The sequence below is a fragment of the Geotrypetes seraphini genome, chromosome 2, assembly GCF_902459505.1.
Source record: "Geotrypetes seraphini chromosome 2, aGeoSer1.1, whole genome shotgun sequence".
Lineage (NCBI taxonomy): Eukaryota > Metazoa > Chordata > Amphibia > Gymnophiona > Dermophiidae > Geotrypetes > Geotrypetes seraphini.
The window spans coordinates 150,719,975-150,739,288 of record NC_047085.1 but is presented as its reverse complement, the minus strand read 5'-3'; the positions used below and the strand labels follow the sequence as shown (position 1 = coordinate 150,739,288).

The window sequence follows — 19,314 nt, the reverse complement described above, 5'->3', positions numbered from 1 at the left end:
CTGTTTAGGTTACACACAGTATTCCAGCATGCATCAGTAGTGTGAAGATTAATAGTAAACTGCTGGACAAAGTGAGCCCTCTTTCAATCCATGCTGTGAATAAGTGCTATACAGCTGCCCAAGAAGGCACTTTCTTTGATGGAACTGGATTTGCTGCTCTGGGTAAATAACAGGAATGAAAGTGCTAGAGAAATTGCTTGAATTGGTGATTATTTCTTAAAATGTTGCAAGAGTTACTTCTCCGTTATCATTTCAGTACTGAGAAAATGAACTGGAACCAAACTAACCTGTTATCTATATGTAAACAGTCTCTTTCATAACTGGTGCTGGGCATTTCATAGTCTTGCAAAATTTTAATGTGAAAGATAGACGGCTATGAAATTGGACCCCTCCATCCTATACTATATGAAGCGCTAGTTCATTCTTGTAATAATTAAAGAATAATTTAGGTCTACCTAAGAATCTGCAGTTTCCGAGGGGTTTGCTTTATTTTGAGATAGCTGTGTGGTAACACTTCAAGTCCATCCTAAACTGAATTGCCATATACAGATCATAGCCCATGCAAGTCTGCCCACTACTGGTCTTAGTTCTTCAACTTATATCCTTCATTTTCTGGTTAGAGATCCTCTGTGTTCATACCACGCTTTTTTTTTTTTTTTTTTTTAATTCCGTCACTGGTTTCCTCTCCACCACCTCCCTCGGATGGTAACATCAATATAGCTTAAGATAATTAAGAGGCTCATTTTCAAAACAGAAAAATGTCCAAACAGTAGCACAGAGTGGCAGATGGATTTTTTTTTTTTTTTTTTTTTTTTGCCCAAACGTCCAAATTGATATTTTGGAAACACACTTCAAGATGCTTTTCTATGCAGGTCATCTGTACTGCATCTAAATCTCAAAGGGATATATTGGAGGTGTGTTTAGGGTGGGACTAGGATGGGCTTATGATGTGGACATTTTTCTGCACTAATGAAACATTGTAAAGAGATCCAGTGCAAAAAAGTAGGACATTTGAAGCTAGATCTGCTACAATAATGAGTAAGTGGCAAAAAGATGCCCAAACTGACCAGATGACCGCTAGAGGGATTAAGGCATGGCCTCCTTACTCCCCTAGTGTTCACTTACCCCCCTCCCAGCCCCCCAAAATGTAAAAGAAACAGTACATACCATCCTATATGACAGGTGCAAATATTTTGGCTAGTCCTATTAGAGCAGCAAGGAGGTCCCTGGAGTAGCCTAGTGGTCAGTGCAGTGAACTGCAGAGAAGGGGACTCTGGCCCATACAGTTGTGATGGAAACTGAGAGTCCTCCAAAACCCATCAAAAACTACTGTACCTACATCTAGGTGACGCCTGCAATTAGAGAATGACACGGTGACAAAATTCATCCACCGTTCCCGTCCCCGCGGATAACCACTGGAAATAATCCCATGTCATTTTCTAGTGTCTATTTCAACCTCGGTACTTCTACACCAGCATTCTTCAAAGCAAAGCTTGCAGGTCAGTGGTTGTGCCCAATTATACTCTGATTCTTTCCTCTCTCCTTAAAGAATGACATGAAGATGGTTTCCCGTGGTTATCCGCGGGGACGGGAACGGTGGATGAATTTTGTCACCGTGTCATTCTCTACCTGCAAGTAAAAGGGCTATTGTGGTGTACAGTTGGGTACAGTAGGTGGTTTTGGAAGGCTTCCCATATAATGTATGGGGGTAATGAACTATAAAAGTATGTATGATCTTATGCTTGTATGTATTGTTTTGTAATTCACCTTGAATTAACTGTGAAATGAAATTGTGCCCAGTTTCAAAAAAGCTGTATGACTAGCAAAGAAAGATGGTTCAGAGATTGCAGTAGTCCAAGTGAGTAGTGGTGAGACAATGGATAAGGTTTTTCTTAGCATATTTAGAAAGGAAAGGGTGGGCTTGGGTGTTATAGATAAGGAAATTGAGAAATGGTAAACAGAAATCTAAAACAACCCTAGAGATGCATACCAAAGGAAGAGAATGGTTAGTGGTGTTATCTATTAAGAAAATGTGGAAGAGAGAATTTAAGTTTGTGAGAAAAGATATGTTTTACGTTGATTGGTATTTGGTATACCACCCATCACTATAACATCTGAGTACTTTACAGAAACTTATATTACAATGTTTAAAGTAGTGTTCTGATAGCCAGGTAGCTACATAGGAGAAATATGCTGAGATGTGAAACTGAATTCCAGATCAAAGTTCTCATGCAGAAAGAGAGAGAGAGATTTGGGAATGATAGGAAGAGATCAGTGTTCTTTTCCTCCTTCCACTATTGCATGATTTGACCACCTAATGATTAGAGATGGAGTCACACTGCTCATGTTTCCTCCGTACATGGTGCTGTGACTCATAAATCTTGGACTTGTCAACTGAAAAAGACTGTTGTGGTATCCTTCTCTGCCATTTTCTGCTGAAAAAAATAGGGAGAGAACAAATTTTGCATGGAAATTACTCATTGGATATCTGCTACAGTTCTGTCTTTCTGACGATGTTTGTCTTTAACGTCCCCCTTCCACCCTTCCTGCCCAAAGCAGTCCTGATCCTTTGTCTCTTATAATGCTCACCTGGTTGGCCATGAGTCTATGTTCACCTTTGTTAGCATCTAGATATTGTGTTATTTCTATAGGACCATGAATGTAATTGTTGATTGATTATGCCACCTTTACAAAAAGGAAATTAACATTTTATTTCATTTTGCAGTCAAAGAAGGTTACAAAGTACGATCAGATGTGAACATTACATTTGAGTTTCGCACTACAGCTATGAATGGTGTCCTCCTTGGAATCAGTAGTGCCAAAGTTGATGCTATTGGACTGGAAATTGTGAATAACAAGGTAAGTTAGTTAGATTTATATATATTACATTACATTAATACTTATTGATTGCTAATATGCCCCGGAAGGTGTTAATGCGATTTACAATTTAGAAGAGCCTGGTCATATCTAGGGATTACATTATTTCATTAGGGTTCATGACAGATGATTTGATTTGTATTTTGTGTAGGCATATGATTATGGTATATGGTTTGGAGAGAAGATTGGCTATATCTGGTGTTATAGTCTTGATATTAGGGGTTCTGGTATGGATGTCTCTTTCCCGGTTTATAGGGAGCTTGGTCATCTATCGAGATGGTTTCTGTCTTGTTTGGTTTCTGGTGGTTGTAGCCTGTTTGGGGGTGGGGGGAGGTTAAGGTATTTTCTAAATAGATTTTTAGGCCTTTACGAAAGTTGTAGCAGGAGGGGGCGTTCCTTAATTGTGCTGGTAAAGGAATCTAACATTTTGCTGTCAGCTATGGGAAATCTGTAGAGTGAATAGTTTTGTGTTTGATTCCTCTAGGATTTGGGAATCTTATTCTCATTTGGTTGCTGATCAGGTTATATTTGTCTTTGAGTGGTATTTTGATTAAATTCAAAAAAAGGAGGACGGATTGAGACATCTGGGTTTTACTTCCATTGCTTTAAAAGGAAGTAAAACCCAGATGTCTCAATTTGTTCTTCCTTACTTCCATTGCTTTCAATGGAAGTAAAATCTGGATGTATCAACCTGTCCTACTTTTTCTGGAGCTCTATGGTAACCCTAAGTCTGGTGTTTTGCCATGGAAGATGTACATAGTTTAAAAATACATGTTGCTTCGAAGGGGAGCAAGAGTAGTTTGAGGTACAGGGGTGTCATTTCGTCATATTTGGTTGCTGAGAAAATAAGTTTGGCTGCTACCTTTTGAATGGTTTATATTTTTTTCCATATATTTTCTTTGTATCCTACATGCTGTAAAAGACATTGCAATAATCTAGTTGGGATAGTATCAATGACTGACCCAAGATTTGAGTTTTCTTTGGTGAAACAATGCTAGATTCTTCTCAGTTTTCTCAATGTTGTGAACATTTTCTTTGTGCTGTTATGGTTATACAGGAGTCTGTACTGTAGCTGTTGATTCCCATTTCCCATAAACAGCAGAAGAATATCTCATAAGAACATAAAAATTGTTGCTGCTGGGTCAGACCACTCACGCGGCGGCCCTTAGGTCAAAGACCAGTGTCCTATTGAGTATAGCCCACCTGCATATGTTCTGGTTCAGCAGGAATTTATCTAACCCTTTCTTGAATCATTGGAGGGTGCTTTCCCCTAAAACAGCCTCTGGAAGAGCGTTCCAGATTTCTACCACTCTCTGGGTGAAGAAGAACTTCCTTACATTTGTACGGAATCTATCCCCTTCTAACTTTAGAGAGTGCCCTCTTGTTCTCTTCACCTTGGAGAGGGTGAACAATCTCTCTTTCTCTACTAAGTCAATTTCCTTCAATATATTTAATGTTTCAATCATGTCCACACTCAGGCTCCTCTTTTCAAGGGATAAGAGACTCAGTTTCTCTAGCCTGTCATTGTAAGGTAACTCCTCGAGTCCCTTAACAATTTTTGTTGCTCTTCTCTGGACCCTTTTGAATAGTACTATGTCCTTTTTCATGTACGGCAACCAGTGTTGGACTCAGTATTCCAGATGGAGGCACACCATAGCCCGGTACAGTGGCATGATAACCTTCTGAGATCTGTTTGTGATCTTCATCCTTTTCGCTGCCACTGTGCATTGCACAGACGGCTTCATTGATTTGTATACAAGCACTCCCAAGTCTCTTTCCTGGGGGCTTTCTCCGAGTACAGCACCAGACATCCTGTATTTGTGCATATGATTTTTGTTACTGACATGCATCACCTTGCACTTATCCACGTTGAACCTCATTTGCCATTTTGTGGCCCATTCCTTGAGTGTCCTCACTACTCTGAATAACTTTGTATCATCAGCAAATTTAATCACCTTACTCATACCAATTTCCAGGTCATTCATAAATATGTTGAAGAGCATGGGCCTGAGCACTAAACCCTATGGCACTCCATTCATGATGCTTTTCCAGTCCAAGTATTGTCCATTTACCCCCACTCTCTGTTTCCTATTCGCCAACCAGTTTTTAATCCATGTGAGTATATCACCCTCGATTCCATGGCTCGCAATTTTTCGAAGTAGACGTTCATGCGGGACATTGTCGAACGCTTTCTGAAAGCCTAGATATGCAATGTCGACCTGGTCACCCTTGTCTATCTGCCTGTTTACTCCCTCAAAGAAGTGCAGTAAGTTTGTCAAGCAAGATCTTCCTTTGCTGAAGCCGTGCTGGCTGGTCCTCATCAGATTGTATCCGTCAAGGTGATCAATGATGTGGTACTTTATCAGTGCCTCTACCATCTTTCCCGGTACCGAAGTCAGACTCACTTGTCTGTAGTTTCCCGGATCTCCCTTCGAACCTTCACCATTTTCCAGTCTTCCGGAATCCTTCCTGATTTGATTGACAGATTGGCTATTAGTTGAAGCAGTTGAGCTACAATCCCTTTCAATTTGTTGATTACCCTCGGGTGGATGTCGTCCGGGCCCGGGGATTTATCGTTTTAAGCCTATCAATCTGCCTGCATACCTCTTCTAGGCTGACCGTCGACACTGTCAGTTTCTCATCTTCATTTCCTGTGTATAGCATGTCGGCTTCTGGTATATTCAGCAAATACAGACGCAAAAAATGTGTTCAGTTTGTCGGCGATGGCTTTGTCCTCCTTTAGTACTCCTTTTATTCCATGGTCATCTAATGGCCCCACTGCTTCCTTCACTGGTCGTTTCCCCTTAATATATTGAAAGAACGGCTTAAATTTTTTTGCCTCCTTGGCTATTTTTCCTCATAGTCTCTTAAACCTTGTATACATGGGATAATTTAATAAGAAGCCTTTTATACACATACAACAGCCAAAATGCCTTCATCTACAGCAGTGTTTAGCACAGAGTTTATAGCAGTAGAAAAGAAAATAAAGAAAATCAGGTGAAGAACCAATGTCAAAGAGAAATTGAATCATATTTGTGTTAAAGTCAATAGGGAGCATAAATCTGTATTTTTGTTTGATGCGATTATTTGAAGAAATGTCAAATATTTTCTTAAGACAGCAAACAGTAGAAGAGATCATCATTATCATACTTCAATCACAGGGCTCTTTCTTTTATGTTGAATAATTTTTTTAAAATAATCCTTTAAATGTCAGCTTTCCTGATCTTATTTGAAAATGTTCATCTATCTGTAGTCTGGTGAATTTATTCCTCAGTTCACAGCTTTTGTCCTCTGAGCCATCTTTGATAGTTTGACCCAATTTTCTTTTTAACAGGGAGGGGGGGAGACACCATGGCAGGAGGGAGTGGGCATCCCTCCTGCAAATTTTATTTTGCGGGGGGGGGGGGGGGGGCATCAGCATGGTAGGAAGAAGTGGGCATTCCTCTTGCTGTTTTTTGCCACCACATTTTTTTTTAGGGGGGTTGGTTCACAGTGCCAGTGCTGATTCATTGGGGAGGGCCGTCATCGGTGGGGGGTGCTTTTTTTTCTTCTTTTATTTTTTAATGGGGCAGATATTGTGCATGTGTAACACACACAGCATCTATGCCCATTAAGAAAAAAAAGGTTTCCTGCCCCGAACAGCTGTTTGGGCTTCCCCTGCCAGCTCTGCACATGTGTGAGAGTCGCTCTCACAGCCATCAGTCAGACTGGAGAGTTGGGGATTACGACAAACCTCCAAGTGAATCGTATGCATACAAACTTTTTAGTTCATCAATAGCTCCTTTTGAATCGACCAAAAAATGGAATCGGAGCAGACCCACACAGTCTTCTTAGTGCATCTAGGCCTTAGTAAGGTTTGTTAGCAGAGTAAGCAAAAGATTGTTTTTCAGCTTCACAGTAGAGAACGGGAACGGGGATGACGGGAATCTCGCGGGACCCGCGGGGATCCCGCGGGTTCCCCCTTTGGGTCACGGGGATCTCGTGGGGACGCCCCCTAGGGTCGCGGGGATCCCGTGGGGACGCCCCCTAGGGTCGCGGGGATCCCGTGGGGACGCCTCCGAGGGTCGCGGGGTTCCTGCGGGGTTGGATCGCAGTGCACTCGAGCCGCGAGGGTAGTCTCCTTCTCCTTACCTGCCCTGTCGCAGCACACAGCCGAACGGAAATCTTCCCGATGTCAGCGCTGACGTCGGAGGGAGGGCTTAAGCAAAGCCCTCCCTTCCTCCGACGTCAGCGCTGACATCAGGAAGACTTCCGGTCGGCTGTGTGCGGCAGGGCAGGTAGGGAGAAGGCAATGGGGTACGAAAGAAGGGGGAGGGGGCGGTCCGCCCCGGAGAATGTGCACAGCCGGTCAGGTCCCCCGATCGACCGACAACAGGCCCGGCCGACAAATCTCCCTGCCCTGTAGCCGCAAATCTAAATTACCTCTTACAGCAGCTTCACTACTCCAGCTGCTGTAAGAAGGTAATTTAGATTCGCGGCTACAGGACAGGGAGATTTGTCCGACCGGGCCTGTTCTGTTGTCGGTCCGGTGCAAAAGCGCCACAAAGGTGGAGGAAAGGTGGAGTGGAGAAGAAAAGACGCTTAAGGGGGGAGAAGGCCGCTGAAAGCACTGGGGAAGACAAAGGGGTGGACATGGGGTAAACGGGAGGAGGGGGGGGAAGGACCCTGAAAGCACTAGGGAAGACAAAGGGGTGGAGAATGCCACTGAAAGGACATGGGGAAAACAGGGGTGGAGAAGGCTGCTGAAAGGACATGGGGAAGACAGAGGGGGGAGAAGGCAACTGAAAGGACAGGGGGAAGACAGAGGGGGGAGAAGGACGCTGAAAGGACATGGGGAAGGCAGAGGGGGGAGAAGGATGCTGCCTGACAGGACATGGGGAAGATGGTGGGGGAGAAGGACACTGAAAGGAAATGGGGAAGAGGGAATGGGAAGAAGACGCTGGCAGGGAAGAAGGCAGAGGTGCCAGACTATGGGGGGAGCGGAGGGAAAAAGATGGGTGCCAGACCAATTTGGGAGGGGGGAGAAAGGGAGAGGCACAGTAACAGAGCAAATGGAAGACACAGAGAGAAGAGAGGCAGTGGATGGAAGGAATTGAACAAGAACATGAAGAAAGCAGAAACCAGGGAATAAAGATAGGAAAAAAATTCTTTTTTTTTTAAATTTTTTTGCTTAAGGATAAAGTAGTATATTAGTTGTGTTGATAAAAATTTATAAACTTTAGAGGCTCTGGTAGAAACCCGTTTACAAAGTATGTATTCTTCCCAATTAATATTTCCAAATTAATAAAGTCTTTTTGCTTATTTTTAAATGGGTTTCTACCAGAGCCTTTAATTCAGTAGCATAATTAAATGAAATAACTATTTCTGTAGTTTATAGGGACGGGCGGGGACATAGGGGATTCCTCGCAGGGACGGGCGGGCACGGAGGGTTTTCCTCGCGGGGACGGGTGGGGACGGAGGGATTCCTCACGGGGACGGGTGGGGACGGGTGGGAGTCCTCACGGGGACGGGTGGGACTTTGGTGGGGACGGGTGGGATTTCTGTCCCCGCGCAACTCTCTACTTCACAGGGAAGAAAGGGTGGGCCTGGGCTGAGGAAAGAGAGTGAGACCCATCATGGCTCACTTAGCATTAATACAATAGGACCCTTCACCCGAGGGTTGACACCAGGAAGGGGACAGAGATTGTTAGTGTGGATGGGGGGGTGGTATGAGAGAATTGAGTGTCTTCACCACAGGTGGAGCCTCAGTGCATTGTTTCTGCTTGATAGGAAGAGGGTAGGACCCGGTGTGGCTCACCACAAGAAGTGAAGGATGTGTATGAGGACATTGGAAAACACAATGAAGGTATATTGGGCTTGATTTTCTGAAAGGAGCTTTTACCTATTTTTGTACTCTGAAACCAGATTGTAAATAGATTATTTGTTTGTACTTACAAATCACGTATTGAATAAATTTCCAGTTCTCAATTACTGTACACCACAGTTTCAACTTGATTTATTCCATTTGAGCTGAGAACTGTATGGAGTGATTGGACTCAGGAGAAGCTATCCTCCGGCCTACTGGGACTTAGCCTGTCAATGGCCTTCGCCCAGTTCAAAGACTTCCTTTTTGCTAGCCCTGGTTTCAGGAGCCTGACCCAGAGAGCTAGCTGGCATCCCAAGACTGAGTGACAGCAAGACTAGAATTACACTAGTTTAACCGGGTATATACTCACTTATGTGTTTAGATGCCAACCATTGAGCTGATGTAAATACACATGCCACTTATAGAATTCTATAAATTATGTACATTGTTATATTTTCCAGTCTTGTGAATACCTACTTACAAAGTACACACTATCAAAGATATGCATGAATTTACAGAATAGCGTATAGCCAGATTATTTTTATTTGTGCGTGTATATGTTAACATTAGCACATTAATGACTAGAGTACCGGCATTTATGTGTCTTGTACTTGCTGCTTACCTTATAGAATTACCTCCTATGAGTTAAATTTTAAAAGGATGATTGTATGGTATGTTTTTTTCTTTAAATATATTTTTACTGTGAATGACCTTTGACAAATTGGTGGTATAGAATATTTTATAAATAAGTAAACTACCAAAAGTCCTCATGTAATCCCTAGTAGGGATTGTTTGACCACTGTGGAGCAGAATAGTGAGGAAATATAATTCCCCCAAAAAAGGAGCAAAGAACCTTCTGGAAAAGTTTAATGATACCAACAGAAAAACACAAGATGCTCTCACTCAAATACAATTGTCGATGGCACAAAAAATCAAACTCAACACGGCTGTGTTTCAGCAGTGATGCATGTGTCAGGAATTACCTAGTCCAATATTGTTATACACAATTACAGTACAGTGGAACCTCGGTTTGCGAGTAACGCAGTTTGCGAGTGTTTTGCAAAAAGAGCAAAACACTCAGCAAACTTTTGTCTCTTAAACCGAGCACTGCCTCAATAAACGAGCACTTACACTGCAGGAAGCGCCGCTTCAGAGGGATTCCTCTTCCATCCGCCGGCCAGCCTTCCACGTCGGGTGCCTTCCGCATGTTGGAGAGCCTCTATCTGAGCCTAAGCAGACGAGTGCCATCCCACCTGCACGTTGCGTATGGCACGCACAACGTCAATTATCGACGTGCGTGTCATACGTAACGTGCAGGTGGGACGGCACTCGGTTGCGTAGGCTCAGATAGAGGCTCTCCAACATGCAGAAGGCACCTGACGTGGAAGGCTGGCCGGCGGACGGAAGAGGCATCCCTCCAAAGCAGCATTGCGGGGTTCTCCGGACATTAGAAGCATCCCCCCCCCCCCCCCCCCCGAAGTGGCACTGCGGGGTTCTTCAGCGGATGATGGACGGAGGAGGCTGACGGAGGAGACGGTGCTGCAACACCCGGCACCTGACAGGTACAGACCCCTGGGCCACGTTTTGGGTTCTGGAACGAATCGTCTACGTTACCACTATTTTCTATGGGGACATGTGCTTTGATATACGAGTACTTTGGATTACGAGCATGCTTCTGGAACAAATTATGCTCGTAAACCAAGGTATCACTGTATATGTATTGTAGTTAGCCTCTACTTGTAGTCAAATCTGATGCAAAATAATGATAAACCATGTGTCGGCATCTCTGCCATAGATTTCTTGTGCCACCAACATGATTGTTTGACCACACCATGGGTAGTTTACTGCATTAATCATTTTGAATATTGGGCCTTTACTTTATTCTCTCTGTAGCTGTATTTCTCCCACTCGGTATCTTTTCAGTATTTCAATATTTTTGACATCATGTATTTACTTCATACATTTTTCAGTTAGTTTAATCTCTATTCCACCTTTGTTCTCACCATCACCTCTTCATGTCTTCACCCTTCATTCTGACTCATGTTATCACATCCATCCAGAGCTTCCTCCTCTATCTTTTTTCCCTGATTCTTCCCCTTCCTGTCTCCCCTCTTAACCCTGTTCTTCCCCTTACTCATGTTTTCTTTCTGCACTTCCTTTTCAGGCCAGGGTAGCAATGGGCAGAATGTGCATTCCAGAGGAAAGAACAACAGATTAGAGTAATTGGGTCTTATTTGGCCTAAGCAGACTAAACTGAGCAACCGAACCAAAATATTACTTATTATTCTGAAGTGGTATCTGTGGCCCTAACTATTAAGACTCATCTAATGAATTATTTTTTTATTTTTTTTAATTCAGCAAAAAAGTGAAAATGCATTATTATTTTTTTTTTTTACATTGGCTTATACTTTTGTTTCTTAGGCTTTGTTTTATTTCTTTTTTTGTTGGGGGTGGGGGTGGAATTTTTAGGATTATTTGTAACCTTTATTTCCTGTTTATTATGCATATTTGTGATGTTTTATGTGCTCTGCTGAGAACTTTACAGATTGACAGATGATACATGTTTTTTAAATAAAAATGATATTTACACAGGTTATGTTTCATGTCAACAATGGAGCAGGCAGAATCACCGTTAGCTCTGTGCCCAGCGGTTCCAGAATCCTGTGCGATGGCAAGTGGCACAAACTTGAGGTGAACAAGAGTAAGCATCATATTGCTTTGACTGTGGATGGAAACACGGTGCAGGCGGTGAATCCTCATGCCCAGTCCACATCTGCAGATACCAACAATCCTATCTATGTCGGTGGCTATCCCGGTAGGTGCTCTATGTATTCCTTCAGTTAAGAATAACCTTTAAGGGCTCCTTTTACTAAGCTGCACTAGCGGTTTTAGTGCACGCTTAAATTACGGCGCGTGCTAGATGCTAACGCCTCCATTGAGCTGGTGTTAGTTTCTCAGCGTAGCGCGAGGGTTAGAACGCGCTAATCTGCAGCGCTCACTAAAAACGCTACCGCAACTTAGTAAAAGGAGTCCTAAGTGTATCTCCATTGCATTTTTGTCTTAATGCTCTAAAAACATGCCAGTTGATTAATATTTTCAATCTTGAGGGTCACACTCACTGGACCCTATTAGGGGACACTCGATGAAGTTACAGGGAAATACTTTTAAAACCAATTGGAGGAAATTTTTTTTCACTCGGAGAATAGTTAAGCTCTGGAACGCATTGCCAGAGGATGTGGTAAGAGCGGATAGCGTAGCTGGTTTTAAGAAAGGTTTGGACAAGTTCCTGGAGGAAAAGTCCATAGTCTGTTATTGAGAAAGACATGGGAGAAGCCAGTGCTTGCCCTGGATCGGTAGCATGGAATATTGCTACTCCTTGGGTTTTGGCCAGGTACTAGTGACTTGGATTGGCCACTGTGAGAACGGGCTACTGGGCTTGATGGATCATTGGTCTGACCCAGTAAGGCTATTCTTTTGTTCTTATAAATCTCCTCATCATATACCTGATTCAGTAAAAATTCTCCCTTCAACACAGAGAAGAGGGATTTCTCTTTTTTTTGCCCTGCAATTGATTGCTCCTCTGGCATTCTAGTTCAATTGGAGCCAGCTTCCAATGGACTAAGGCACCATAAACCTTTAACAAAGAACAACTGTGGAAACGATGTTCGTGATAAAAAGTTTTAATCACAAATGTTCTTCACAGATACAAACGATGCAGGCAATACAAAATCAGTCCAAAAGACACACAGCAAAGATTGGTGGTGCAGACCTTCCTCTGGGATCCAATGGAAGTGCACCACAAAATTTAAGTTTGCATGGATCAATCCAAACGTGTGTGGAAACCTTTATTCACAACTACCAGGGATAATTCTACCTCCTCCCCACCACTTTATTTCTCCTCACAATTCACTCAACCTAATCACCGCTGTGAACAGTTCTCAACTGGGGGCAAGTCATCAGGGCTCCTTTCTGTAATAATGGGCCCTAAATTCAGAATGTTGTCTGAGTGATTGAGAATCCTTCCCTCCCTCCCATTGGCTGTGAAGACTCTTGTCTACAGCATGGTACTACTAATCATTTCTATAGCACTACTAGACATATGCAGCGCTGTACATCAAAACACAGAAGAGACAGTCTTCTGCACTGCAGACATGAGACCAGCCCTAATCTTTATTTGAATAAAGTCTTATAATAGCACCTCACTATAACAATCACTTGGCTGCTTCCCTAAACATGCTTGGTGTAGTTAAACATTTCATATTGTTGAGAGACTGAAAATGGCCACTGGGACCTCTAGTGGTAGTCTTGCAATACTACCTCTAGGGGGTCAGCCTCATGGATAATACTGCAAGACTACCTCCGGAGGACGCAGCAACCATTTTCAATCAGGAGCCGTGAGGGCCAAGAGTGACAGCTAGTTCACCTGGCCTTGTAATGTAGGGGGTAAGAGAAGGATTGGACTTGATTGAGGAAAGGGACTGGAAGGAGGGGTATCATCTTCAGGATGCAGCCTGGTAATTATGCAGATGTAATCCAATATTCAGCGCTAGCACCCACATAGCTAACCAGGCCAAGTTAGCTAAGTGGACACTGGCATTGAATATGGCTGGCATCCGCATAATTCCCGGTTTCATCCCAGCTTCATCCCCAGAACACCACTCTACTGCCCACATTCAAAATAGTTAGTTAGTGCCAATATTCAGTGGCATTGCCTAGTTAAATGCCACTGAATGTTGGCTGCTGGTATACTAAGTGGGATTTAAGTGGGCAGGAGGTGCCCACGTTCTTGTTCACTTAAATGGCTTTGAATCTCAAGCTTCTCTTAACCATTGAAATTACTTGAGAGGCTAGAACATTGTCATGGAATCATATTTTCGTTTTTGAATGCTTATGTTAAGAATTGAATAAGAGAGTACATAAGAACATAAGAAGCGCCATCTCCGGATCAGACCTTCGGTCTATCAAGTCCGGCGATCCGCACACGCGGAGGCCCTGCTAGGTATACACCTGGCTTATTTTATAGCCAACCATATCTTTATATGCCTCTCTCAAGGAGATATGCATCTAGTTTGCTTTTGAAGCCTAGGACTGTCGATTCCGCAATAATCTCCCCTGGGAGAGTATTCCAGATGTCAACCACTCTCTGTGTGAAGCAGAACTTCCTGATATTAGTCCTGAACTTGCCCCCCCCTTAGCTTCATTTCATGTCCTCTTGTCCGTGTCAAATTGGACAATGTAAATAGTTTTTTCTGCTCTATTTTGTCGATTCCTTTCAGTATTTTGAAGGTTTCGATCATATCCCCACGCAGTCTCCTTTTCTCAAGGGAGAACAATCCCAGTGTTTTAAGTCGATCCTCATATTCCAGTTTCTCCATACCCTTCACTAGTTTAGTTGCTCGTCTCTGCACCCTCTCCAGCAGTTTTATATCCTTCTTTAAGTAGGGAGACCAATGAGTAATAATATGTTATGGATCTGTCTTTCTTTCTTTATGTTGTCTGAGGATCTAATGCAAACATTTAACAGCTGAACCAATTTATGGTAGCTTGGGCAGGGTTCGGAGGAGACAAAGTTATAAGTAGCTTTAGCTTGAGCCTTCTTCTTCTCTTAGACCAGCATTTCCCAATTGCTGGTCCACGGCTGCACTCCGGGCAATTCTTTATTATTGCCGGGTGATTCCCTAACCTCGATGTCCTACATTTGCGAGCAAAATTTTCCAGCAGGCTTGAGCTGTTCTAGCTGTACTTTCTGGTCAAAGCCTGATGCTGATTGATTCAGGCTTTGACAGGAAAGTAGGCTTGACAGCTCAGACCTGCCAGAGAATTTTGCCACCGTCAAGCAATTCCACCCAAAAATCCCCCTCCCCCCCCCCGGCAGCAGGAGGGATGCCTACTCTCTCTCGCCACTGCCATTAAGCAAAACTCCCTCCCCCTGGCAGTGGGAGGGATGCCCACTCCCGCCGCTTCCGTTAAGTAACCCCCCATACCTCCCCCCCTGCAGCTGGAGGGATACCCACTCACTCTCACCATTGCCATTAAGCAAATCTCCCCTCCAATACTCCCGTCTCCGGCAGTAGGAGGGATGCCCACTCCCTCCTGCTGCTGCCGTTAAGCAAAAACCCCCAGCAGCAGACGGGATACCCATTGCCTCCCGCCGCTGCCGTTAAGTAACCCCCACTCACACCTCCCTCCCCTGTCAGCTGGAGGGAGGGGGTGTCAGGAGATGTTGCTTAGCAGCAGGAGGGAGTGGGCATCCCTCCTGGGGGGAGGGGGTGCTTAATGGCAGTGACCGGAAGAAGTTGGTATCCCTCCTGCTGTCAGGGGGGTGTCAGGGGGTTGCTTAATGGCAGCAGCAAGAGGAAGTGGACATCCCTCCTGCTGTGTGTGTGTGGGGGGGGGTGCTTGCTTAACTGCAGTGGCAGGAAGGACTGGGCATCCCTGCTTGATGGTGGTGGGAGTGGGCATCCCTCCTGCCAATGTTTGATTTGGGTCATTTTTTTTAAATTATTTGTGGGTTTACTTTGCATTGAATGTGCCAATCGCTATCACCAGTGATCTGCACATTCAAATTTAGCGACTCTTTTGCATGTGTGGTTTTTTAAGAATGATTTGCCATTTTGAAATTGTTACAGTAGCAGCTGCGACAGCGACCTGTCGAATTTTTCCATGAACATTTGAGAATTTTCCCCTGAGTAATCACTTTTTTCCTAATTTAAAATCCCATAGTGGTTATCCTGGTAATGGGAGTGAAGAGGATCACCTGGGGGTCTGTGGCATTTAATGAATAACACAGTGAATGACATGGTGACTGTTACCCACGGCTAGCCGTGGGTAACCTGCCGAAACAGTGCAGGGAAAAAAGTGCTCACTGCGGGGACGAGGATAAGGCCATCCACCGCCCCCTGGAGCGGTGAATGGCCTTGTCTCCGCAGTTAAGGGAGGGAACGCACACGGTCACCTCCCTCCTTCCTACCTACTGGTCGCATCTATCTCCCTCACTTCCCCTTACCTTCATGGCACGTTTGTGCAGGCCGCTGGAGCCTGCCTGAAGTTGTGTGCGTCTGCGGTTGGAAGCTTCTCATCTCTCTCTCTTTTTCTCAATTTCTTTTCGCAAGATTGTGGCAGTGTAGAAGAATAAAATAATAATAATTATTATTATTATTATTTTTGTTAATAAATGATTTGAACTTTTATTCCTGGTTCAAAATCAAGAAAACTGAAATAATGCTGTTTAATTTATTATTATTTTTTTTTTTTAGTTATTTAAAGTCATTTATCGTGGCATCATTTTCTGTCTGTGTTAAATACAGATTAAAAAAAAAATGTTTTCATTTGTCTCTTCTCAACCCCTTTCCTCCCAAACAGCTGACGTGAAGCAGAACTGTCTGAATAGCCATATTTCATTCCGAGGATGCATGAGAAACCTGATGCTGATTAAAAGCCAGCAGACAGATGCCTATGACCTCAGCAGAGCCTTTGTCTTGCATGGAGTCTTTCCTCATTCCTGTCCTGGGAAGGAAGATTAAGATTTAGAGAAATGTGCTGCCCTCTGGGACACTTCTGCTGAAAACTGAGGACTCCTCTGTGTTAATTTACTGTGCAGCTCAGGTCAAATATTTTTAGCCATATGTTTTACAATAATGTTTAATTTAGAGCAGTGGTTCAACAGATACCTCTACTAAAAAGCTGTCCTTTTTAACTGGATATGAAATGTTATCATTATGTTCAATGCATAATCTGCTGATGACTTGACAATGTTTCAGGTTTTTTGTATGTTGGTCATTTTTGATGGGGGGAAAAAAATAAAATGCACATGATTTCCTTTTACTCTATAAGTTCCAAGTGATAAGTGTGTCTGCAGCAGCATTTATCATGAAGTGCTAGATACCAAGTAACCATATTGGTCCTGAGGTAAGCTGGGATCTTTGCAAACTGTGATAGGGTGGCGGATGCCGAGAATGTTTTTATATTCACAAGCTCTTCCAGAATGGCAGTCATTGAATAATTTAAACAAAGAGGATAAATGTAGAAAATCCCTTGAGGCAAGACGGTGGAAACGAAACACAATACAGCAGAATTATAAAAGTAGGCAAAAATGATGACTTCTCTATGAGGAAAGACTAATGATTTTAAGGCTCTTTAGCTCGGAGAAGAAACGGCTTAGAGGAGATACAACAGAGATATACAAACCGCGTGTGGAGTGGGTACATGTAAATCAGCTTCTGACCTAGTTTATCCCTATTAAAAAAAAAAAGATACTGGGCTTGATAGATCTTTGGTCTGACCCATGATTCCATTTCCTATGTCATTAAGGCCTTTCTCCCTTTCAACGTAATCCCTCAGTTGCTCAAATAGAGGACATTCAATGACCTTGCTTAAAAACGGCATCAATACCAGATGGAAAAAAAAAAATATCAATAACACTTGGGTTATGTATGCAAACAAGCATAATACCACAGAAACTTTAACACATTTCTGCAGTAGCCTGTTTGAATGTGCTAACCACACGCATTAAGGACCGGATTCTGTACACTTCCCCCTCCCTATTTGCGGTTTTGACATTCATAGTTTCGATTATTTGCGGGGGACCCCCCACCCCCACCCCGAGAATTGCTCATTGGCATAGAAAAAAAAATTGCCCCGGGCGATCAGAGACGGAGGAGGCAAGCAGCCACCCCAGGAGCATGGACCTTACCTGGTGGTCTAACGGTGACATGGGGCAGGAGCGATCTTCCTACACTCCTGCCCCGTGCAGAGCCGTGCTGTAAGTTCCTGTGGTCTCACGAGACTACAAGAGAGAGTTCCTGTTGAAATCTCGTGAGACCACCGGAACTCACAGCACAGTTCTGCATGGGGCAGAAGTGTAGGAAGATTGCTCCTGACCCGCATCACCTCTAGACCACAAGGGTTAGGTCTGGGGGTTGGTCAGAACCGGCCCAAAAGTTATTCGCGAATTTTCCCTATTCGCGAGCTGGCTCTGCCCCTAACCCCTGTAAATAGAGAAAGAGAAGTGTATACAGTACAATGCCCGGTCTCAGCAGCCACCTAAGTGGCTTTAGAGAATCATACACAGGCATCCTATATAGAATCACATCTGTCCTAACCCCACCTAACCACCCCGATTCTCTAACCATGTCACAGCGCCTGTTAGAGAATCGCATTGCCACTGAGCTGATCGCCGCAAGAGAATCTCCCTGTGGCGATCAGTTTAGCAGCAACAGCAGGAATGCCCACTCCCTACTGCTGGAACCCCCAAAGCCTCCCACACTCCCAAATGTCCATGGCATGAGGAGTGCCCAATTCCTCCTCCCACCCTCACCCCCCAAGACATCCCCCGGCAGGAGGGATGCCCACTTCCTCCTGCCACGGGCCCCATCGTCCCCAAAGCCCCCCAAAACACTCCCCAACTCCACCCCTGACACTGCCTGACACCCCAAGATCCTCCAACACTCCCTGAACACCCCAAACACTCTCAGGTTCCCCTGCCACTACCCAAACACCCCCGTACTTTTATCTGATAACTGGCAAGAGGTATGCCCACTCCCTACTGCCACCAGGCTCGCAACTGCAAAATGGCAGGCCTTTCCCTTTCTAGGGCATTCTGGGATGCACTGGGGAGGTGCCTAAGGCCCTCATTGGCTCAGATGCCTAAGACTTTAGGCACCTGAGCCAACCATAGTGCACTGGGAATGGCCTAAGACACTGATTGGCCAGATCCCTAAAGTTCTTCACCCCCTAAACTGTACCGTGTTCTTGGGTTTTTGCAGTCCAAATGCATGATCTTGCATTTCTTAGTATTAAATTTTAGCTGTCAGATTTCAGACCATTCTTCAAGCTTCACCAAGTCTTTCTTCATGTTGTTCACACCATCCAGCATGTCTACTCTATTGCAGATTTTGGTATCATCCGCAAAGAGGCAGATCTTACTCATCAGTTTTGCAGCAATATCATTGATAAAAATGTTAAAAAGAACAGGCCAAAGAACAGAACCTTGATGCACACCACTAGTAACATCCTTTTCCTCAGAGCGATCTCCATTGAGCACTACCCTCTGTCGCCTTCCATTCAACAAGTTCTTGACCCAGCCCATCACTTTGGGACCCATTCCAAGGGCACTCAATTTTTTTATTAGATGTCTGTGTGGAACACTGTAAAGGCTCTGCTAAAATCTAAGTACACCACATCTAGCACACTCCCTCTATCCAATTTTCTGGTCACCCAGTCAAAGAAATTAATCAGATTTGTCTGACAAGAGGACCACATCTGTCCTTTTCCTGTCCTCTGGTACCACTCCCGACTCTTATGTCTACTTCTCTGTAACCTCAATTTATGCCCTCTAGTTTTACCATATTCCCTCCTCTGGAAAAGATTTGGTTCTGTATTAATACCTTTTAAGTATTTAAATATCTGTATCGTTTCTTCCCTGTCGCTCTTCTCCTCCAGAGTATATATTTTCAGATCTTCCAGTATCTCCTTGTACATCTTTTGGCTCAAGATAAAATTATGGGGAAATTTTACTAAAAAAAACCCTTAAAAATATTAAGCCATGGAAATGTTTAGAAAAGCTAAATAACAATGGATTCTATAGTGAAGCA

General features: G+C 43.8%; 1 protein-coding gene across 2 annotated transcripts in view; it reads left to right on the top strand.

Moving 5' to 3' along the window:
- The window catches only part of LAMA1 (laminin subunit alpha 1), a 412,090-nt gene extending 395,544 nt beyond the window's left edge, over positions 1–16,546 (top strand). Inside the window, exons 60-63 of one of the 2 annotated variants that reach the window (XR_004538373.1) lie at positions 9–162; positions 2,726–2,859; positions 11,343–11,537; positions 16,085–16,222. Coding sequence is in view for 1 of the 2 variants with exons in the window: in XM_033934013.1 (XP_033789904.1) it covers positions 9–162; positions 2,726–2,859; positions 11,315–11,537; positions 16,085–16,245 (672 nt within the window). In the remaining variant the exon portion in view is untranslated. Of the gene's footprint in view, positions 1–8; positions 163–2,725; positions 2,860–11,314; positions 11,538–16,084 lie in introns of both variants that reach the window. The other variant, XM_033934013.1, reaches the window with a different exon arrangement.
- The last annotated feature ends 2,768 nt before the right edge of the window (positions 16,547–19,314 follow it).